The sequence below is a fragment of the Pseudophryne corroboree genome, chromosome 10, assembly GCF_028390025.1.
Source record: "Pseudophryne corroboree isolate aPseCor3 chromosome 10, aPseCor3.hap2, whole genome shotgun sequence".
NCBI classification, from domain to species: Eukaryota; Metazoa; Chordata; class Amphibia; order Anura; family Myobatrachidae; genus Pseudophryne; species Pseudophryne corroboree.
In genome coordinates this window covers 244,502,227-244,519,678 of record NC_086453.1, presented here as the reverse complement: position 1 = coordinate 244,519,678, position 17,452 = coordinate 244,502,227, and the positions used below count along the sequence as shown (strand labels likewise).

At 46.1% G+C, this 17,452-nt stretch overlaps 1 protein-coding gene across 9 annotated transcripts in view; it reads right to left on the bottom strand.

Annotated features, from left to right (window-relative positions):
* Positions 1–17,452, bottom strand: part of NCAM1 (neural cell adhesion molecule 1) — a 513,442-nt gene that overhangs the window by 76,609 nt on the left and 419,381 nt on the right. For all 9 annotated transcript variants that reach the window (XM_063943169.1, XM_063943170.1, XM_063943171.1 and 6 more), the window contains 2 exons: positions 16,870–16,966; positions 2,506–2,676 (listed from right to left, as the gene is read on the bottom strand). In XM_063943169.1, the coding sequence (XP_063799239.1) occupies positions 2,506–2,676; positions 16,870–16,966 (268 nt within the window). The remainder of the gene's footprint in view (positions 1–2,505; positions 2,677–16,869; positions 16,967–17,452) is intronic.

Here is a 17,452-nt window from a genome sequence, read left to right as displayed (position 1 = left end):
GCGTGGAGTCCCCCCTCCTAAACCAAACCAGCCTCGGGCTCTTTGAGCCGGCCCTGGTTGCAAAAATATGGGGAAAAAATTGACAGGGATTCCCCCATATTTAAACAACCAGCACCGGGCTCTGCGCCTGGTCCTGGTTCCAAAAATACGGGGGACAAAAAGCGTAGGAGTCCCACGTATTTTTGAAACCAGCACCGGGCTCCACTAGCTGGACAGATAATGCCACAGCCGGGGGTCACTTTTATACAGTGCCTTGCGGCCGTGGCATCAAATATCCAACTAGTCACTCCTGGCCGGGGTACCCTGGGGGAGTGGGGACCCCTTCAATCAAGGGGTCCCCCCCCCAGCCACCCAAGGGCCAGGGGTGAAGCCCGAGGCTGTCCCCCCCATCCAATGGGCTGCGGATGGGGGGCTGATAGCCTTTGTTGAAAGTTATGAATATTGTTTTTAGTAGCAGTACTACAAGTCCCAGCAAGCCTCCCCCGCAAGCTGGTACTTGGAGAACCACAAGTACCAGCATGCGGCGGTATACCGGGCCCGCTGGTACCTGTAGTACTACTACTAAAAAAATACCCCAATAAAGACATTACACACACACCTTGAAAGTATAACTTTAATGCATACATACACACCACCATATACACATACTTACCTTATGTTCACACGAGGGTCGGTCCTCTTCTCCATGTAGAATCCATGGTGTACCTGTTGAAAAAATTCTACTCACCAAATCCAGTGTAGAGGGCTCCTCGGATAATCCATTTGTAATCCACGTACTTGTAAAAATAAAAAAAACGGGACACCCGACCACGAACTGAAAGGGGCCCCATGTTTTCACATGGGACCCCTTTCCCCGAATGCCAGAAACCCCCTCTGACTGATGTCTAAGTGGGTTTCTTCAGCCAATCAGGGAGCGCCACGTTGTGGCACCCACCTGATCGGCTGTGTGCTCCTGTACTGTCTGACAGGCGGCACACGGCAGTGTTACAATGTAGCGCCTATGCGCTCCATTGTAACCAATGGTGGGAACTTTGTGGTCAGCGGTGAGGTCACTTTCGGTCAACCGCTGACCACAAAGTTCCCACCATTGGTTACAATGGAGCGCATAGGCGCTACATTGTAACACTGCCGTGTGCCGCCTGTCAGACAGTACAGGAGCACACAGCCGATCAGGTGGGTGCCACAACATGGCGCTCCCTGATTGGCTGAAGAAACCCACTTAGACATCAGTCAGAGGGGGTTTCTGGCATTCGGGGAAAGGGGTCCCATGTGAAAACATGGGGCCCCTTTCAGTTCGTGGTCAGGTGTCCCGTTTTTTTTATTTTTACAAGTACGTGGATTACAAATGGATTATCCGAGGAGCCCTCTACACTGGATTTGGTGAGTAGAATTTTTTCAACAGGTACACCATGGATTCTACATGGAGAAGAGGACCGACCCTCGTGTGAACATAAGGTAAGTATGTGTATATGGTGGTGTGTATGTATGCATTAAAGTTATACTTTCAAGGTGTGTGTGTAATGTCTTTATTGGGGTATTTTTTTAGTAGTAGTACTACAGGTACCAGCGGGCCCGGTTTACCGCCGCATGCTGGTACTTGTGGTTCTCCAAGTACCAGCTTGCGGGGAGGCTTGCTGGGACTTGTAGTACTGCTACTAAAAACAATATTCATAACTTTCAACAAAGGCTATCAGCCCCCCATCCGCAGCCCATTGGATGGGGGGGACAGCCTCGGGCTTCACCCCTGGCCCTTGGGTGGCTGGGGGGGGGACCCCTTGATTGAAGGGGTCCCCACTCCCCCAGGGTACCCCGGCCAGGGGTGACTAGTTGGATATTTGATGCCACGGCCGCAAGGCACTGTATAAAAGTGACCCCCGGCTGTGGCATTATCTGTCCAGCTAGTGGAGCCCGGTGCTGGTTTCAAAAATACGGGGGACCCCTACGCTTTTTGTCCCCCGTATTTTTGGAACCAGGACCAGGCGCAGAGCCCGGTGCTGGTTGTTTAAATATGGGGGAACCCCTGTCAATTTTTTCCCCATATTTTTGCAACCAGGGCCGGCTCAAAGAGACCGAGGCTGGTTTGGCTTAGGAGGGGGGACCCCACGCAATTTTTTTTGTAAGTTTAAACATTTTTTTTTTTTTTTTTACAAGGTGCACAATGAAGCCCTGCATGGATCTCTCAGATCCGGCCGAGATTCATTGTATTAAAGTCGGCAGTGTTTTACAAGTCACTCACGTAAAACACTGCCTAAAAAAACGAATGACATCGACATCGGAAAAACCGAAAATGCAGAATACGGCAGCTTAGTAAATTAGTCGTAATCAATTCAAAAAGTTGCATATTTACACTTTCGATGTCATTCGTGATTGAACTTTGACCTCAAACGGGAAAATACGATTCTTAGTAAATTTACCCCACTTTATATATCTTTAAGTTTGTATTATTTCCAGGAAGCGTGATAAGCAAGTTTGAAAGAAAATTGTAAAATAGTCAAATTTAATTACCATCCCGGGCACTGAAGTTGGAGCTATGCCAAGTATCTCCTGCCTTGAGTCTCCAGTCTGCCTTGTATTTGAGGACGGGTACTCCACCACTAGAGTCTGGCTCTTCAAACTCCACCATGGCAGTACTCGAGTAAGATTCCACCTTTAGAATAGTTGGTGAAGAAGGAGTTTCTGTGAAAACAAAATGTAGGTAAGTTTACACTGTTAGTGTGTTTTTGTCAGACTCATATGGACATTTAATGACCACTCGTTAAAGATATCTAAACTAGTGATGTGCACCGGAAATTTTTTTTGGTTTTGTGTTTTGGTTTTGGATATGGTTCCGCGGCCGTGTTTTGGATTCGGACGCGTTTTGGCAAAACCTCCCTGAAAATTTTTTGTCGTATTCGCCGCCGGGTGTGTTTTGGATTCGGGTGTTTTTTTACAAAAAAAACTCAAAAACAGCTTAAATCATAGAATTTTGGGGTCATTTTGATCCCATAGTATTATTAACCTCAATAACCATAATTTCCACTCATTTCCAGTCTATTCTGAACACCTCACACCTCACAATATTATTTATAGTCCTAAAATTTGCAACAAGGTCGCTGGACGACTAAGCTAAGCGACCCAAGTGGCCGACACAACACCTGGCCCATCTAGGAGTGGCACTGCAGTGTCAGACAGGATGGCAGATTTAAAAAATAGTCCCCAAACAGCACATGATGCAAAGAAAAAAAGAGGTGCAATGAGGTAGCTGTGTGACTAAGCTAAGCGACCCAAGTGGCCAACACAAACACCTGGCCCATCTAGGAGTGGCACTGCAGTATCAGACAGGATGGCAGATTTAAAAAATAGCCCCCAAACAGCACATGATGCAAAGAAAAAAAGAGGTGCACCAAGGTCGCTGGATGGCTAAGCTAAGCGACCCAAGTGGCCGACACAAACACCTGGCCCATCTAGGAGTGGCACTGCAGTGTCAGACAGGATGGCACTTCAAAAAATAGTCCCCAAACAGCACATGATGCAAAGAAAAATGAAAGAAAAAAGAGGTGCAAGATGGAATTGTCCTTGGGCCCTCCCACCCACCCTTATGTTGTATAAACAGGACATGCACACTTTAACAAACCCATCATTTCAGCGACAGGGTCTGCCACACGACTGTGACTGAAATGACTGGTTGGTTTGGGCCCCCACCAAAAAAGCAATCAATCTCTCCTTGCACAAACTGGCTCTACAGAGGCAAGATGTCCACCTCCTCCTCATCGTCCGATTCCTCACCCCTTTCACTGTGTACATCCCCCTCCTCACAGATTATTAATTCGTCCCCACTGGAATCCACCATCTCAGGTCCCTGTGTACTTTCTGGAGGCAATTGCTGGTGATGTCTCCACGGAGGAATTGATTATAATTCATTTTGATGAACATCATCTTCTCCACATTTTCTGGAAGTAACCTCGTACGCCGATTGCTGACAAGGTGAGCGGCTGCACTAAACACTCTTTCGGAGTACACACTGGAGGGGAGCAACTTAGGTAAAATAAAGCCAGTTTCTGCAAGGGCCTCCAAATTGCCTCTTTTTCCTGCCAGTATACGTACGGACTGTCTGACGTGCCTACTTGGATGCGGTCACTCATATAATCCTCCACAATTCTTTCAATGGTGACAGAATCATATGCAGTGACAGTAGACGACATGTCAGTAATCGTTGGCAGGTCCTTCAGTCCGGACCAGATGTCAGCACTCGCTCCAGACTGCCCTGCATCACCGCCAGAGGGTGGGCTCAAAATTCTTAGCCTTTTCCTCGCAGCCCCAGTTGCGTGAGAATGTGAAGGAGGAGCTGTTGTCAGGTCACGTTCTGCTTGACTTGACAAGTGTCTCACCTGCAGGTCTTTGAACCTCTGCAGACTTGTGTCTGCCGGAAAGAGAGATACAACGTAGGTTTTAAATCTAGGATCGAGCACGGTGGCCAAAATGTAGTGCTCTGATTTCAACAGATTGACCACCCGTGAATCCTGGTTAAGCGAATTAAGGGCTCCATCCACAAATCCCACATGCCTAGCGGAATAGCTCTGTTTTAGCTCCTCCTTCAATCTCTCCAGCTTTTTCTGCAAAAGCCTGATGAGGAGAATGACCTGACTAAGGCTGGCAGTGTCTGAACTGACTTCATGTGTGGCAAGTTCAAAGTGTTGCAGAACCTTGCACAACGTTGAAATCATTCTTCACTGCGCTTGAGTCAGGTGCATTCCCCCTCCTTTGCCTATATCGTAGATAGCTGTATAGGCTTGAATGGCCTTTTGCTGCTTCTCCATCCTCTGAAGCATATAGAGGGTTGAATTCCACCTCGTTACCACCTCTTGCTTCAGATGATGGCGGGGAAGGTACAGGGGTGTTTGCTGGTGCTCCAGTCTTCGGCACGCGGTGGCTGAATGCCGAAAGTGGTCCACAATTCTTTGGGCCACCGACAGCATCTCTTGCATGCCCCTGTCGTTTTTTAAAAAATTCTGCACCACCAAATTCAATGTATGTGCAAAACATGGGACGTGCTGGAATTTGCCCACATGTAATGCACGCACAATATTGGTGGCGTTGTCCGATGTCACAAATCCCCAGGAGAGTCCAATTGGGGTAAGCCATTCTGCGATGATGTTCCTCAGTTTCCGTAATAGGTTGTCAGCTGTGTGCCTCTTATGGAAAGCGGTGATACAAAGCGTAGCCTGCCTAGGAACGAGTTGGCGTTTGCGAGATGCTGCTACTGGTGCCGCCGCTGCTGTTCTTGCTGCGGTAGGCAATACATCTACCCAGTGGGCTGTCGCAGTCATATAGTCCTGTGTCTGCCCTGCTCCACTTGACCACATGTCCGTGGTTAAGTGGACATTGCGTACAACTGCATTTTTTAGGACACTGGTGACTCTTTTTCTGAGGTCTGTGTACATTCTCGGTATCGCCTGCCTAGAGAAGTGGAACCTAGATGGTATATGGTACCGGGGACACACTAACTCAATAAATTCTCTAATTCCTTGTGAATTAATGGTGGAAACCGGACACACGTTTAACACCACCCAGGCTGCCAAGGCCTGAGTTATCTGCTTTGCAGCAGGATGACTGCTGTGATATTTCATCTTCCTCGTAAAGGACTGTTGGACAGTCAATTGCTTACTGGAAGTAGTACAAGTGGTCTTCCGACTTCCCCTCTGGAATGACGATCGACTCCCAGCAGCAACAACAGCAGCGCCAGCAGCAGTAGGCGTTACACTGAAGGATACATCGGAGGAATCCCAGGCAGGAGAGGACTCGTCAGACTTGCCAGTGACATGGCCTGCAGGACTATTGGCTTTCCTGTCTAAGGAGGAAATTGACACTGAGGGAGTTGGTGGTGTGGTTTGCAGGAGCTTGGTTACAAGAGGAAGGGATTTAGTTGTCTGTGGACTGCTTCCGCTGTCACCCAAAGTTTTTGAACTTGTCAATGACTTCTGATGAATGCGCTCCAGGTGACGTATAAGGGAGGATGTTCCTAGGTGGTTAACGTCCTTACTCCTAATTATTACAGCTTGACAAAGGCAACACACGGCTTGACAAATGTTGTCCGCATTTCTGTTAAAATAATTCCACACCGACGAGGTGATTTTTTTTGTAATTTGACCAGGCATGTCAATGGCCATATTCGTCCCACGGACAACAGGTGTCTCCCCGGGTGCCTGACTTAAACAAACCACCTCACCATCAGAATCCTCCTTGTCAATTTCCTCCTCAGCGCCAGCAACACCCATATCCTCATCCTGGTGTACTTCAACAGTGACATCTTCAATTTGACTATCAGGAACTGGACTGCGGGTGCTCCTTCCAGCACTTGCAGGGGGCGTGCAAATGGTGGAAGGCGCCACCTCTTCCCGTCCAGTGTTGGGAAGGTCAGGCATCGCAACCGACACAATTGGACTCTCCTTGGGGATTTGTGATTTAGAAGAACGCACAGTTCTTTGCTGTGCTTTTGACATCTTAAGTCTTTTCATTTTTCTAGCGAGAGGATGAGTGCTTCCATCTTCATGTGAATCTGAACCACTAGCCATGAGCATAGGCCAGGGCCTCAGCCGTTCTTTGCCACTCCGTGTCGTAAATGGCATATTGGTAAGTTTACGTTTCTCACCAGACGCTTTTAATTTTGATTTTTGGGTAATTTTACTGAACATTTGTTTTTTGGATTTTACATGCTCTCCACTATGACATTGGACATCGGCCTTGGCAGACGACGTTGATGGCATTTCATCGTCTTGGCCATGACTAGTGGCAGCAGCTTCAGCACGAGGTGGAAGGGGATCTTTATCTTTCCCTATTTTACCCTCCACATTTTTGTTCTCCATTTTTTAATGTGTGGAATTATATGCCAGTAATATATCAATAACAATGGCCTACTGTACCGTACTGCTATATATATATACTGGTGGTCAGCAAAATTCTGCACTGTCCTCCTACTATATATACTGCACACAACTAAAATGCAGCACAGGTGTGGATGGATAGTATACTTGACGACACAGAGGTAGGTAGAGCAGTGGACTACTGTACCGTACTGCTATATATATACTGGTGGTCAGCAAAATTCTGCACTGTCCGCCTACTATATATACTGCGCACAACTAAAATGCAGCACAGGTATGAATGGATAGTATACTTGACGACACAGAGGTAGGTAGAGCAGTGGACTACTGTACCGTACTGCCATATATATACTGGTGGCCAGCAAAATTCTGCACTGTCCTCCTACTATATATACTGCGCACAACTAAAATGCAGCACAGGTATGTATGGATAGTATACTTGACGACACAGAGGTAGGTAGAGCAGTGGACTACTGTACCGTACTGCTATATATATACTGGTGGTCAGCAAAATTCTGCACTGTCCTCCTACTATACTGCCCACAACTAAAATGCAGCACAGGTATGGATGGATAGTATACTTGACGACACAGAGGTAGGTAGAGCAGTGGACTACTGTACCGTACTGCTATATATATACTGGTGGTCAGCAAAATTCTGCACTGTCCTCCTACTATATATACTGCGCACAACTAAAATGCAGCACAGGTATGGATGGATAGTATACTTGATGACACAGAGGTAGGAAGAGCAGTGGACTACTGTACCGTACAGCTATATATATATATATATATATATACTGGTGGTCACAGCAAAATTCTGCACTGTCCTCCTACTATATATACTGCGCACAACTAAAATGCAGCACAGGTATGGATGGATAGTATACTTGACGACACAGAGGTAGGTAGAGCAGTGGACTACTGTACCGTACTGCTATATATACACTGGTGGTCAGCAAAATTCTGCACTGTCCTCCTACTATATATACTGCGCACAACTAAAATGCAGCACAGGTATGGATGGATAGTATACTTGATGACACAGAGGTAGGTAGAGCAGTGGACTACTGTACCGTACTGCTATATATATACTGGTGGTCAGCAAAATTCTGCACTGTCCTCCTACTATATATGCTGCGCACAACTAAAATGCAGCACAGGTATGGATGGATAGTATACTTGACAACACAGAGGTAGGTAGAGCAGTGGACTACTGTACTGCTATCTATATACTGGTGGTCAGCAAAATTCTGCACTGTCCTCCTACTGTACTGCGCACAACTAAAATGCAGCACAGGTATCGATGGATAGTATACTTGACGACACAGAGGTAGGTAGAGCAGTGGACTACTGTACCGTACTGCTATATAATACTGGTGGTCAGCAAAATTCTGCACTGTCCTCCTATTATATACTACAATGCAGCACAGATATGGAGCGTTTTTCAGGCAGAGAACGTAGATATTTTCAGCACACTGAGCACAGATATTTGCAGCACACTGAGCACAGATATTTGCAGCACACTGAGCACAGATATTTGCAGCACACTGAACACAGAAACGCTGCACGTCCTCTCGCTATCATCTCCAATGCACGAGTGAAAATGGCGGCGACGCGCGGCTCCTAATATAGAATACTAATCTCGCGAGAATCCGACAGCAGGATGATGATGTTCGGGCGCGCTCGGGTTAACCGAGCAAGGCGGGAGGATCCGAGTCTGCCTCGGAACCGTGTAAAATGGATGCAGTTCGGGGGGGTTCGGATCTCGAGGAACCGAACCCGCTCATCACTAATCTAAACCTGAATTATTATATTATATAAAAAAACTACTAGCATTGGCATTCTGCTTAATCTAATCAGATTCAAGATAAAAAGGAAGGCTAGCAAAATACATTATACAATTTATTTACAGTTTTAAAGCTAAAAATATCAAATGTGTCTGATCAAATTTGTTTTTATTTATTTTTATATATATATATATATATATATACATATATATATATATATATATGGCAAGTACCACTGACTCATCACAAAAGCTGCTGATCCACAAGGACTAGGAACTTAACATTTGAACAGTAGTTTGCTTTTGTGACGTAGGCACCCACTAAGAAGGGAATTTTCAAAATTCCACCCACAGAGGAGTTAAAAGGTGTGAGATGATTATTGACAATTCCCCCTCACAGAGGAGAGTTAAGACAGCCCACCCAGTCGGGAATATAAATAATGCATGGTGCTGGCGATACCAAGTCACAGAGGGGGGAGGACACAATACTCTGTTCCTAGACTTCCTTGCTAGTAAGCAGTTGCACAGCACTCCATTATTCAAATAGGGGAGCCACATAAACTGCCAACCCGAAACACTGTCAAACATCGCTGGGTGTAGCTCCCCTATTTGAATAATGGACTGCTCTGCAACTGCCACTGGCAAGGAAGTCCAGCCTTATGGTTCAGGAGATTTTGTGATGAGTCAGTGGTATTTGCCTTTTAAGTACTTAACAAACCTATTTCCAGTCAGGAGAGGATAGTGTCTAAATTATCAGAGGTTAACCTGTCACTTAAACTAAACATTGCCGAATCTCTCAGAGAGCAATAGGAGGAAAGGAGGGATAGATATTTTGACTGTTAAATGCATTAAAGGAAAGCTTGATAGTCAGCAACTGCTTATCTGCTGTGTAAAGGGTATTGACAGCTCTCCCAGTGACCTTAACTGCTGTGCAAAAATCTTTACCTTTTAACCTTAAAGGAGGAGCCCTAAAGAGAGCGAAAAGCTAAGCAAGAAGACCAAGGGCCTTTGGAATAGAGTCAGCCTATCCTTGCAAACCTTACGTATTTAACATACAGTGGGCGGAGCTTGGCCTGTTGTCCCAGCATTTACAGCACTGAACAGGGCAGCATCGAAAGCGGGACAGGGCAGAGAAGGCGGCGGATTATTCTCCTCAGCGCCAGCCTTTTGAAAACATCAATCTGGAGAAGGCCCACCCGGAGGTGCAGCCTGACAAATATTGGCAGCGACAGGCGAAGTCTAATTGCTGATCTTCTGTGATAAACTAATCAGTTAACTTAGGGTATATCACATTGCCCAGATAATAAGACGCAGAGACTACAGTTTCCCATACAATAAAATCCGTTTATTGTTTTGGTGTGTTCTCGGCTGGTTTCATGGAGGGGCACTTTGATGCTACCAATTCTCAACAACATCCTACCACAAGTGAGCCTATTTTAAAAGCAGTATTAAATTTGCTTAAATACCAGTGCTTTTCATCTCTTTGTGATTATACAGGTTGAGTATCCCTTATCCAAAATTCAAAATCCCACATTTTTGGATTACATACTGAGATAATGACATATATATTTCTCTATCGTCCTAGTGGATGCTGGGGTTCCTGAAAGGACCATGGGGAATAGCGGCTCCGCAGGAGACAGGGCACAAAAAGTAAAGCTTTTCCGATCAGGTGGTGTGCACTGGCTCCTCCCCCTATGACCCTCCTCCAGACTCCAGTTAGATTTTTGTGCCCGGCCGAGAAGGGTGCAATCTAGGTGGCTCTCCTAAAGAGCTGCTTAGAGAAAGTTTAGCTAGGTTTTTTATGTTACAGTGATTCCTGCTGGCAACAGGATCACTGCAGCGAGGGACTGAGGGGAGAAGGAGTCAACTCACCTGCGTGCAGGATGGATTGGCTTCTTGGCTACTGGACATCAAGCTCCAGAGGGACGATCACAGGTACAGCCTGGATGGTCACCGGAGCCGCGCCGCCGGCCCCCTTGCAGATGCTGAAGACAGAAGAGGTCCAGAATCGGCGGCTGAAGACTCCTGCAGTCTTCTAAAGGTAGCGCACAGCACTGCAGCTGTGCGCCATTTTTCCTCTCAGCACACTTCACACGGCAGTCACTGAGGGTGCAGGGCGCTGGGAGGGGGGCGCCCTGGGAGGCAAATGAGTACCTATAAAGGCTAAAAATACTTCACATATAGCCCTAGAGGCTATATGGAGATATTTAACCCCTGCCTGATTTCTCAAAATAGCGGGAGACGAGCCCGCCGGAAAAGGGGCGGGGCCTATCTCCTCAGCACACGGCGCCATTTCCTCTCACAGCTCCGCTGGTCAGGACGGCTCCCAGGTCTCTCCCCTGCACTGCACTACAGAAACAGGGTAAAACAGAGAGGGGGGGCAAATTTATGGCGATATTTTTATATAACAAAGCAGCTATAGGGGAGCACTTATTATAAGGCTATCCCTGATATATATATAGCGCTTTTGGTGTGTGCTGGCAAACTCTCCCTCTGTCTCCCCAAAGGGCTAGTGGGTCCTGTCTTCATTAGGAGCATTCCCTGTGTGTCTGCTGTGTGTCGGTACGTGTGTGTCGACATGTATGAGGACGATATTGGTGTGGAGGCGGAGCAATTGCCAAATATGGGGATGTCACCTCCTAGGGGGTCGACACCAGAATGGATGCCTTTATTTATGGAACTACGGGATAGTGTCAACACGCTAAAGCAGTCGTTTGACGACATGAGACGGCCGGACAATCAATTAGTGCCTGTCCAGGCGACTCAAACACCGTCAGGGGCTGTGAAACGCCCTTTGCCTCAGTCGGTCGACACAGACCCAGACACAGGCGATGACTCCAGTGGTGACGGTGACGAATCAACCGTATTTTCCAGTAGGGCCACACGTTATATGATTTTGGCAATGAAGGAGGCGTTACATTTAGCTGATACTACAGGTACCACTAAACAGGGTATTATGTGGGGTATGAAAAAACTACCTATAGTTTTTCCTGAATCAGAAGAACTAAATGACGTGTGTAATGAAGCGTGGGTTGCCCCTGATAAAAAGCTGATAATTTCAAAGAAATTATTGGCATTATACCCTTTCCCGCCAGAGGTTAGGGAGCGCTGGGAAACACCTCCTAGGGTGGACAAGGCGCTAACACGCTTATCTAAACAAGTGGCGTTACCCTCTCCTGAGACGGCCGCACTTAAAGATCCATCAGATAGGAGGATGGAAAATATCCAAAAAAGTATATACACACATGCAGGTGTTATACTACGACCAGCTGTAGCAACTGCCTGGATGGGCAGTGCGGGGGTAGTTTGGTCAGAATCCCTGATTGAAAATATTGATACCCTGGACAGGGACAATATTTTACTGTCGTTAGAACAAATAAAGGATGCATTTCTTTATATGCGTGATGCACAGAGGGATATATGCACACTGGCATCACGGGTAAGTGCTATGTCCATTTCGGCCAGAAGAGCTTTATGGACGCGACAGTGGACAGGCGATGCGGATTCAAAACGGCATATGGAAGTTTTGCCGTATAAGGGGGAGGAGTTATTTGGAGTCGGTCTATCAGATTTGGTGGCCACGGCTACAGCCGGGAAATCCACCTTTCTACCTCAAGTCACTCCCCAACAGAAAAAGGCACCGACTTTTCAACCGCAGCCCTTTCGTTCCTTTAAAAATAAGAGAGCAAAGGGCTATTCATATTTGCCACGAGGCAAAGGTCGAGGGAAGAGACAGCAACACGCAGCTCCTTCCCAGGATCAGAAGCCCTCCCCGGCTTCTACAAAAGCCTCAGCATGACGCTGGGGCTTCTCAAGCGGACTCGGGGACGGTGGGCGGTCGTCTCAAAAATTACAGCGCGCAGTGGGCTCACTCGCAAGTAGATCCCTGGATCCTGCAGATAATATCTCAGGGATACAGGTTGGAATTAGAGACAGATCCACCTCGCCGTTTCCTGAGGTCTGCTTTACCAACGTCCCCCTCCGAAAGGGAGACGGTGTTGGAAGCCATTCACAAGCTGTACTCTCAGCAGGTGATAGTCAAGGTACCTCTTCTGCAACAAGGGAAGGGGTATTATTCCACTCTTTTTGTGGTACCGAAGCCGGATGGCTCGGTAAGGCCTATTCTAAATCTGAAGTCCTTGAACCTGTACATAAAGAAGTTCAAGTTCAAAATGGAGTCACTCAGAGCAGTGATAGCGAACCTGGAAGAGGGGGACTTTATGGTATCCTTGGACATCAAGGATGCGTATCTCCACGTTCCAATTTACCCCTCACACCAGGGGTACCTCAGGTTCGTTGTACAAAACTGTCACTATCAGTTTCAGACGCTGCCGTTCGGATTGTCCACGGCACCTCGGATCTTTACAAAGGTAATGGCCGAGATGATGATTCTTCTTCGAAGAAAAGGCGTATTAATTATCCCATACTTGGACGATCTCCTAATAAGGGCGAGGTCCAGAGAACAGCTAGAGATGGGATTAGCACTGTCTCAAGAAGTGCTAAAACAGCACGGGTGGATTCTGAATATTCCAAAATCCCAGTTAATGCCGACAACTCGTCTGCTGTTCCTAGGGATGATTCTGGACACGGTTCAGAAAAAGGTTTTTCTCCCGGAGGAAAAAGCCAAGGAGTTATCCGAGCTTGTCAGGAACCTCCTAAAACCAGGAAAGGTGTCTGTACATCAATGCACAAGAGTCCTGGGAAAAATGGTGGCTTCTTACGAAGCGATTCCATTCGGCAGATTCCACGCAAGAATTTTCCAAAGGGATCTGTTGGACAAATGGTCAGGGTCGCATCTTCAGATGCACCTACGGATAACCCTGTCTCCAAGGACAAGGGTGTCTCTTCTGTGGTGGTTGCAGAGTGCTCATCTATTGGAGGGCCGCAGATTCGGCATACAGGATTGGATCCTGGTGACCACGGACGCCAGCCTGAGAGGCTGGGGAGCAGTCACACAAGGAAGAAACTTCCAGGGAGTATGGACGAGCCTGGAAACGTCTCTTCACATAAACATTCTGGAACTAAGAGCAATATACAATGCTCTAAACCAGGCAGAACCTCTGCTTCAGGGAAAACCGGTATTGATCCAGTCGGACAACATCACGGCAGTCGCCCATGTGAACAGACAGGGCGGCACAAGAAGCAGGAGGGCAATGGCAGAAGCTGCAAGGATTCTTCGCTGGGCAGAGAATCATGTGATAGCACTGTCAGCAGTGTTCATCCCGGGAGTGGACAACTGGGAAGCAGACTTCCTCAGCAGACACGATCTTCACCCGGGAGAGTGGGGACTTCATCCAGAAGTCTTCCACATGCTGGTAACCCGTTGGGAAAGACCAATGGTGGACATGATGGCGTCTCGCCTCAACAAAAAACTGGACAGGTATTGCGCCAGGTCAAGAGATCCGCAGGCAATAGCTGTGGACGCGCTGGTAACGCCTTGGGTGTACCAGTCGGTGTATGTGTTTCCTCCTCTGCCTCTCATACCAAAAGTATTGAGAATTATACGGCAAAGAGGCGTAAGAACGATACTAGTGGTTCCGGATTGGCCAAGGAGGACTTGGTACCCGGAACTTCAAGAGATGATCACGGAAGATCCGTGGCCTCTACCTCTAAGGAGGGACTTGCTTCAGCAGGGTCCCTGTCTGTTTCAAGACTTACCGCGGCTGCGTTTGACGGCATGGCGGTTGAACGCCGGATCCTAAAGGAAAGAGGCATGCCGGAAGAAGTCATTCCTACTTTGATTAAAGCAAGGAAGGAAGTAACCGTGCAACATTATCACCGAATTTGGCGAAAATATGTTGCGTGGTGCGAAGATCGGAGTGCTCCGACGGAGGAATTTCAACTGGGTCGATTCCTACATTTCCTGCAATCAGGATTGTCAATGGGTCTCAAATTGGGATCTATTAAGGTTCAAATTTCGGCCCTGTCGATTTTCTTTCAAAAAGAATTGGCTTCAGTCCCTGAAGTCCAGACCTTTGTTAAGGGAGTGCTGCATATACAGCCTCCTGTGGTGCCTCCAGTGGCACCGTGGGATCTAAATGTGGTTTTGGACTTCCTAAAATCTCATTGGTTTGAACCACTAAAAAAGGTGGATTTGAAATATCTCACATGGAAAGTGACCATGCTTCTAGCCCTGGCTTCTGCCAGGAGAGTGTCAGAATTGGCAGCTTTATCTTACAAAAGCCCATATCTGATTTTCCATTCGGACAGGGCAGAACTGCGGACTCGTCCGCATTTTCTCCCTAAGGTGGTGTCAGCATTTCATCTGAACCAGCCTATTGTAGTGCCTGCGGCTACAAGTGACTTGGAGGACTCCAAGTTACTGGACGTTGTCAGAGCATTAAAAATATATATTGCAAGGACAGCTGGAGTCAGAAAATCTGACTCGTTGTTTATATTGTATGCACCCAACAAGATGGGTGCTCCTGCGTCTAAGCAGACGATTGCTCGTTGGATCTGTAGCACAATCCAACTTGCACATTCTGTGGCTGGCCTGCCACAGCCTAAATCTGTAAAGGCCCACTCCACAAGGAAGGTGGGCTCATCTTGGGCGGCTGCCCGAGGGGTCTCGGCATTACAACTTTGCCGAGCAGCTACGTGGTCAGGGGAGAACACGTTTGTAAAATTTTACAAATTTGATACTCTGGCTAAGGAGGACCTGGAGTTCTCTCATTCGGTGCTGCAGAGTCATCCGCACTCTCCCGCCCGTTTGGGAGCTTTGGTATAATCCCCATGGTCCTTTCAGGAACCCCAGCATCCACTAGGACGATAGAGAAAATAAGATTTTACTTACCGATAAATCTATTTCTCGGAGTCCGTAGTGGATGCTGGGCGCCCATCCCAAGTGCGGATTATCTGCATAAATTGTACATAGTTATTGTTAACTAATTCGGGTTATTGTTGAAGGAAGCCATCTTTCAGAGGCTCCGCTGTTATCATACTGTTAACTGGGTTTAGATCACAAGTTGTACGGTGTGATTGGTGTGGCTGGTATGAGTCTTACCCGGGATTCAAAATCCTCCCTTATTGTGTACGCTCGTCCGGGCACAGTACCTAACTGGAGTCTGGAGGAGGGTCATAGGGGGAGGAGCCAGTGCACACCACCTGATCGGAAAAGCTTTACTTTTTGTGCCCTGTCTCCTGCGGAGCCGCTATTCCCCATGGTCCTTTCAGGAACCCCAGCATCCACTACGGACTCCGAGAAATAGATTTATCGGTAAGTAAAATCTTATTATATATATATATACACACACGTGTGTGTATATATATATATATATATATGTAACATATCTACATATATCTATACATATAATATATATGTCATTATCTCAGTATGGGACCCAAAAATGTGGGATTTTGAATGTTGGATAAGGGATACTCAACCTGTACTTGAAATTCCATAGCAAAGCATGGGTATTCAGCTAGTATATATATATATATATATATATATATATATATATATGGAAGAAGTGGGAGATAGGGGTACCGGCGACTTGTGTTGTTTAAAAAATGTATATTAAAAAATCCTTAAATTTATCAGCCAAAAAATAAATATATAAAAATATTCAAATTTATTAAGATATAAAACTTAATAGATGAAAGTACAAATTTTCAACAGTTAAAAAAGTATAAAAATATATATGAATAAATATAAATATAAGGTAGGAGATAAGACTTAGCTTAAAAAGTAGGCAGGGGGTCAGTACAGGGAACCCAACGCGTTTCATCACATATGACTTCTTCAATGTGACGAAACGCGTTGGGTTCCCTGTATATATTTTTATACTTTTTTAACTGTTGAAAATTTGTACTTTCATCTATTAAGTTTTATATCTTAATAAATTTGAATATTTTTATATATTTATTTTTTGGCTGATAAATTTAAGGATTTTTTAATATACATTTTTTAAACAACACAAGTCGCCGGTACCCCTATCTCCCACTTCTTCCACAATTTTTAGCACTGCTTCACCAGCGTTGCATATTTAGGGGGTGGCAGACACCTTTAAAAAAGGTTATGTGTGTTTTCTAAATGATTTTAAAGTTTTTCTCTTTTTAAAAAATATTTTAAAAATATTTTAACGTAGTTTTGGAATCTATCCCACAAGTGGCGCTGTATATATATATTTTTTTCATATATATATATATATATATATATATATACGTAATCATGCATTATGCTTCCTGGAGACCAGGATGTTTGTTGAGGAGGGTTACTCACCTGCTTGCACAAGAATGAATTCAGAGGATTCCTGCCCAACGCTATTGACTGCAGTGCAGTTGTAGTTTCCAAAATCACTTTCAGAATCTGGGTTTATCTGGTGAAGAAAGGTCATACACACTTACATTGTCTGAATACACAGAAAAATACACTTTTCAGTTAAAAATAAGCGAAGCAGCTGAAAAACTAGCTGCCAATGTGCTGTGAATTTCTAAAACAAAACCTGAAGTAGCCATCCAAAGGATCAACTTCCTACAGAAGATCTCACCTTTTCCGTGTGAAACCCATCCTATGCACGTAGTATATAATAGGGATAGCGGGCCAGGGGTGGATTGGGATGGAAAACCAGCCCAGGAAATTTATGGAAGCAGCCCTTATTGGGGTGTGGTCTGATGAGGGGGTGGGGTCGAGGTGGGCGGGATCCTACCTCATAGGACCTGATTGTATGCAATTGTGGCCTTCCTTGCATCTCTCGCTGCAGTAGTGTCTGGGACCAGGGGCAGATTGGGAACTAAAAGTGGCCCTGTAAAATATTGTAGAAGTAGCCCGACATGGCTGCACAAGAGGTATAACAAACCGTGTA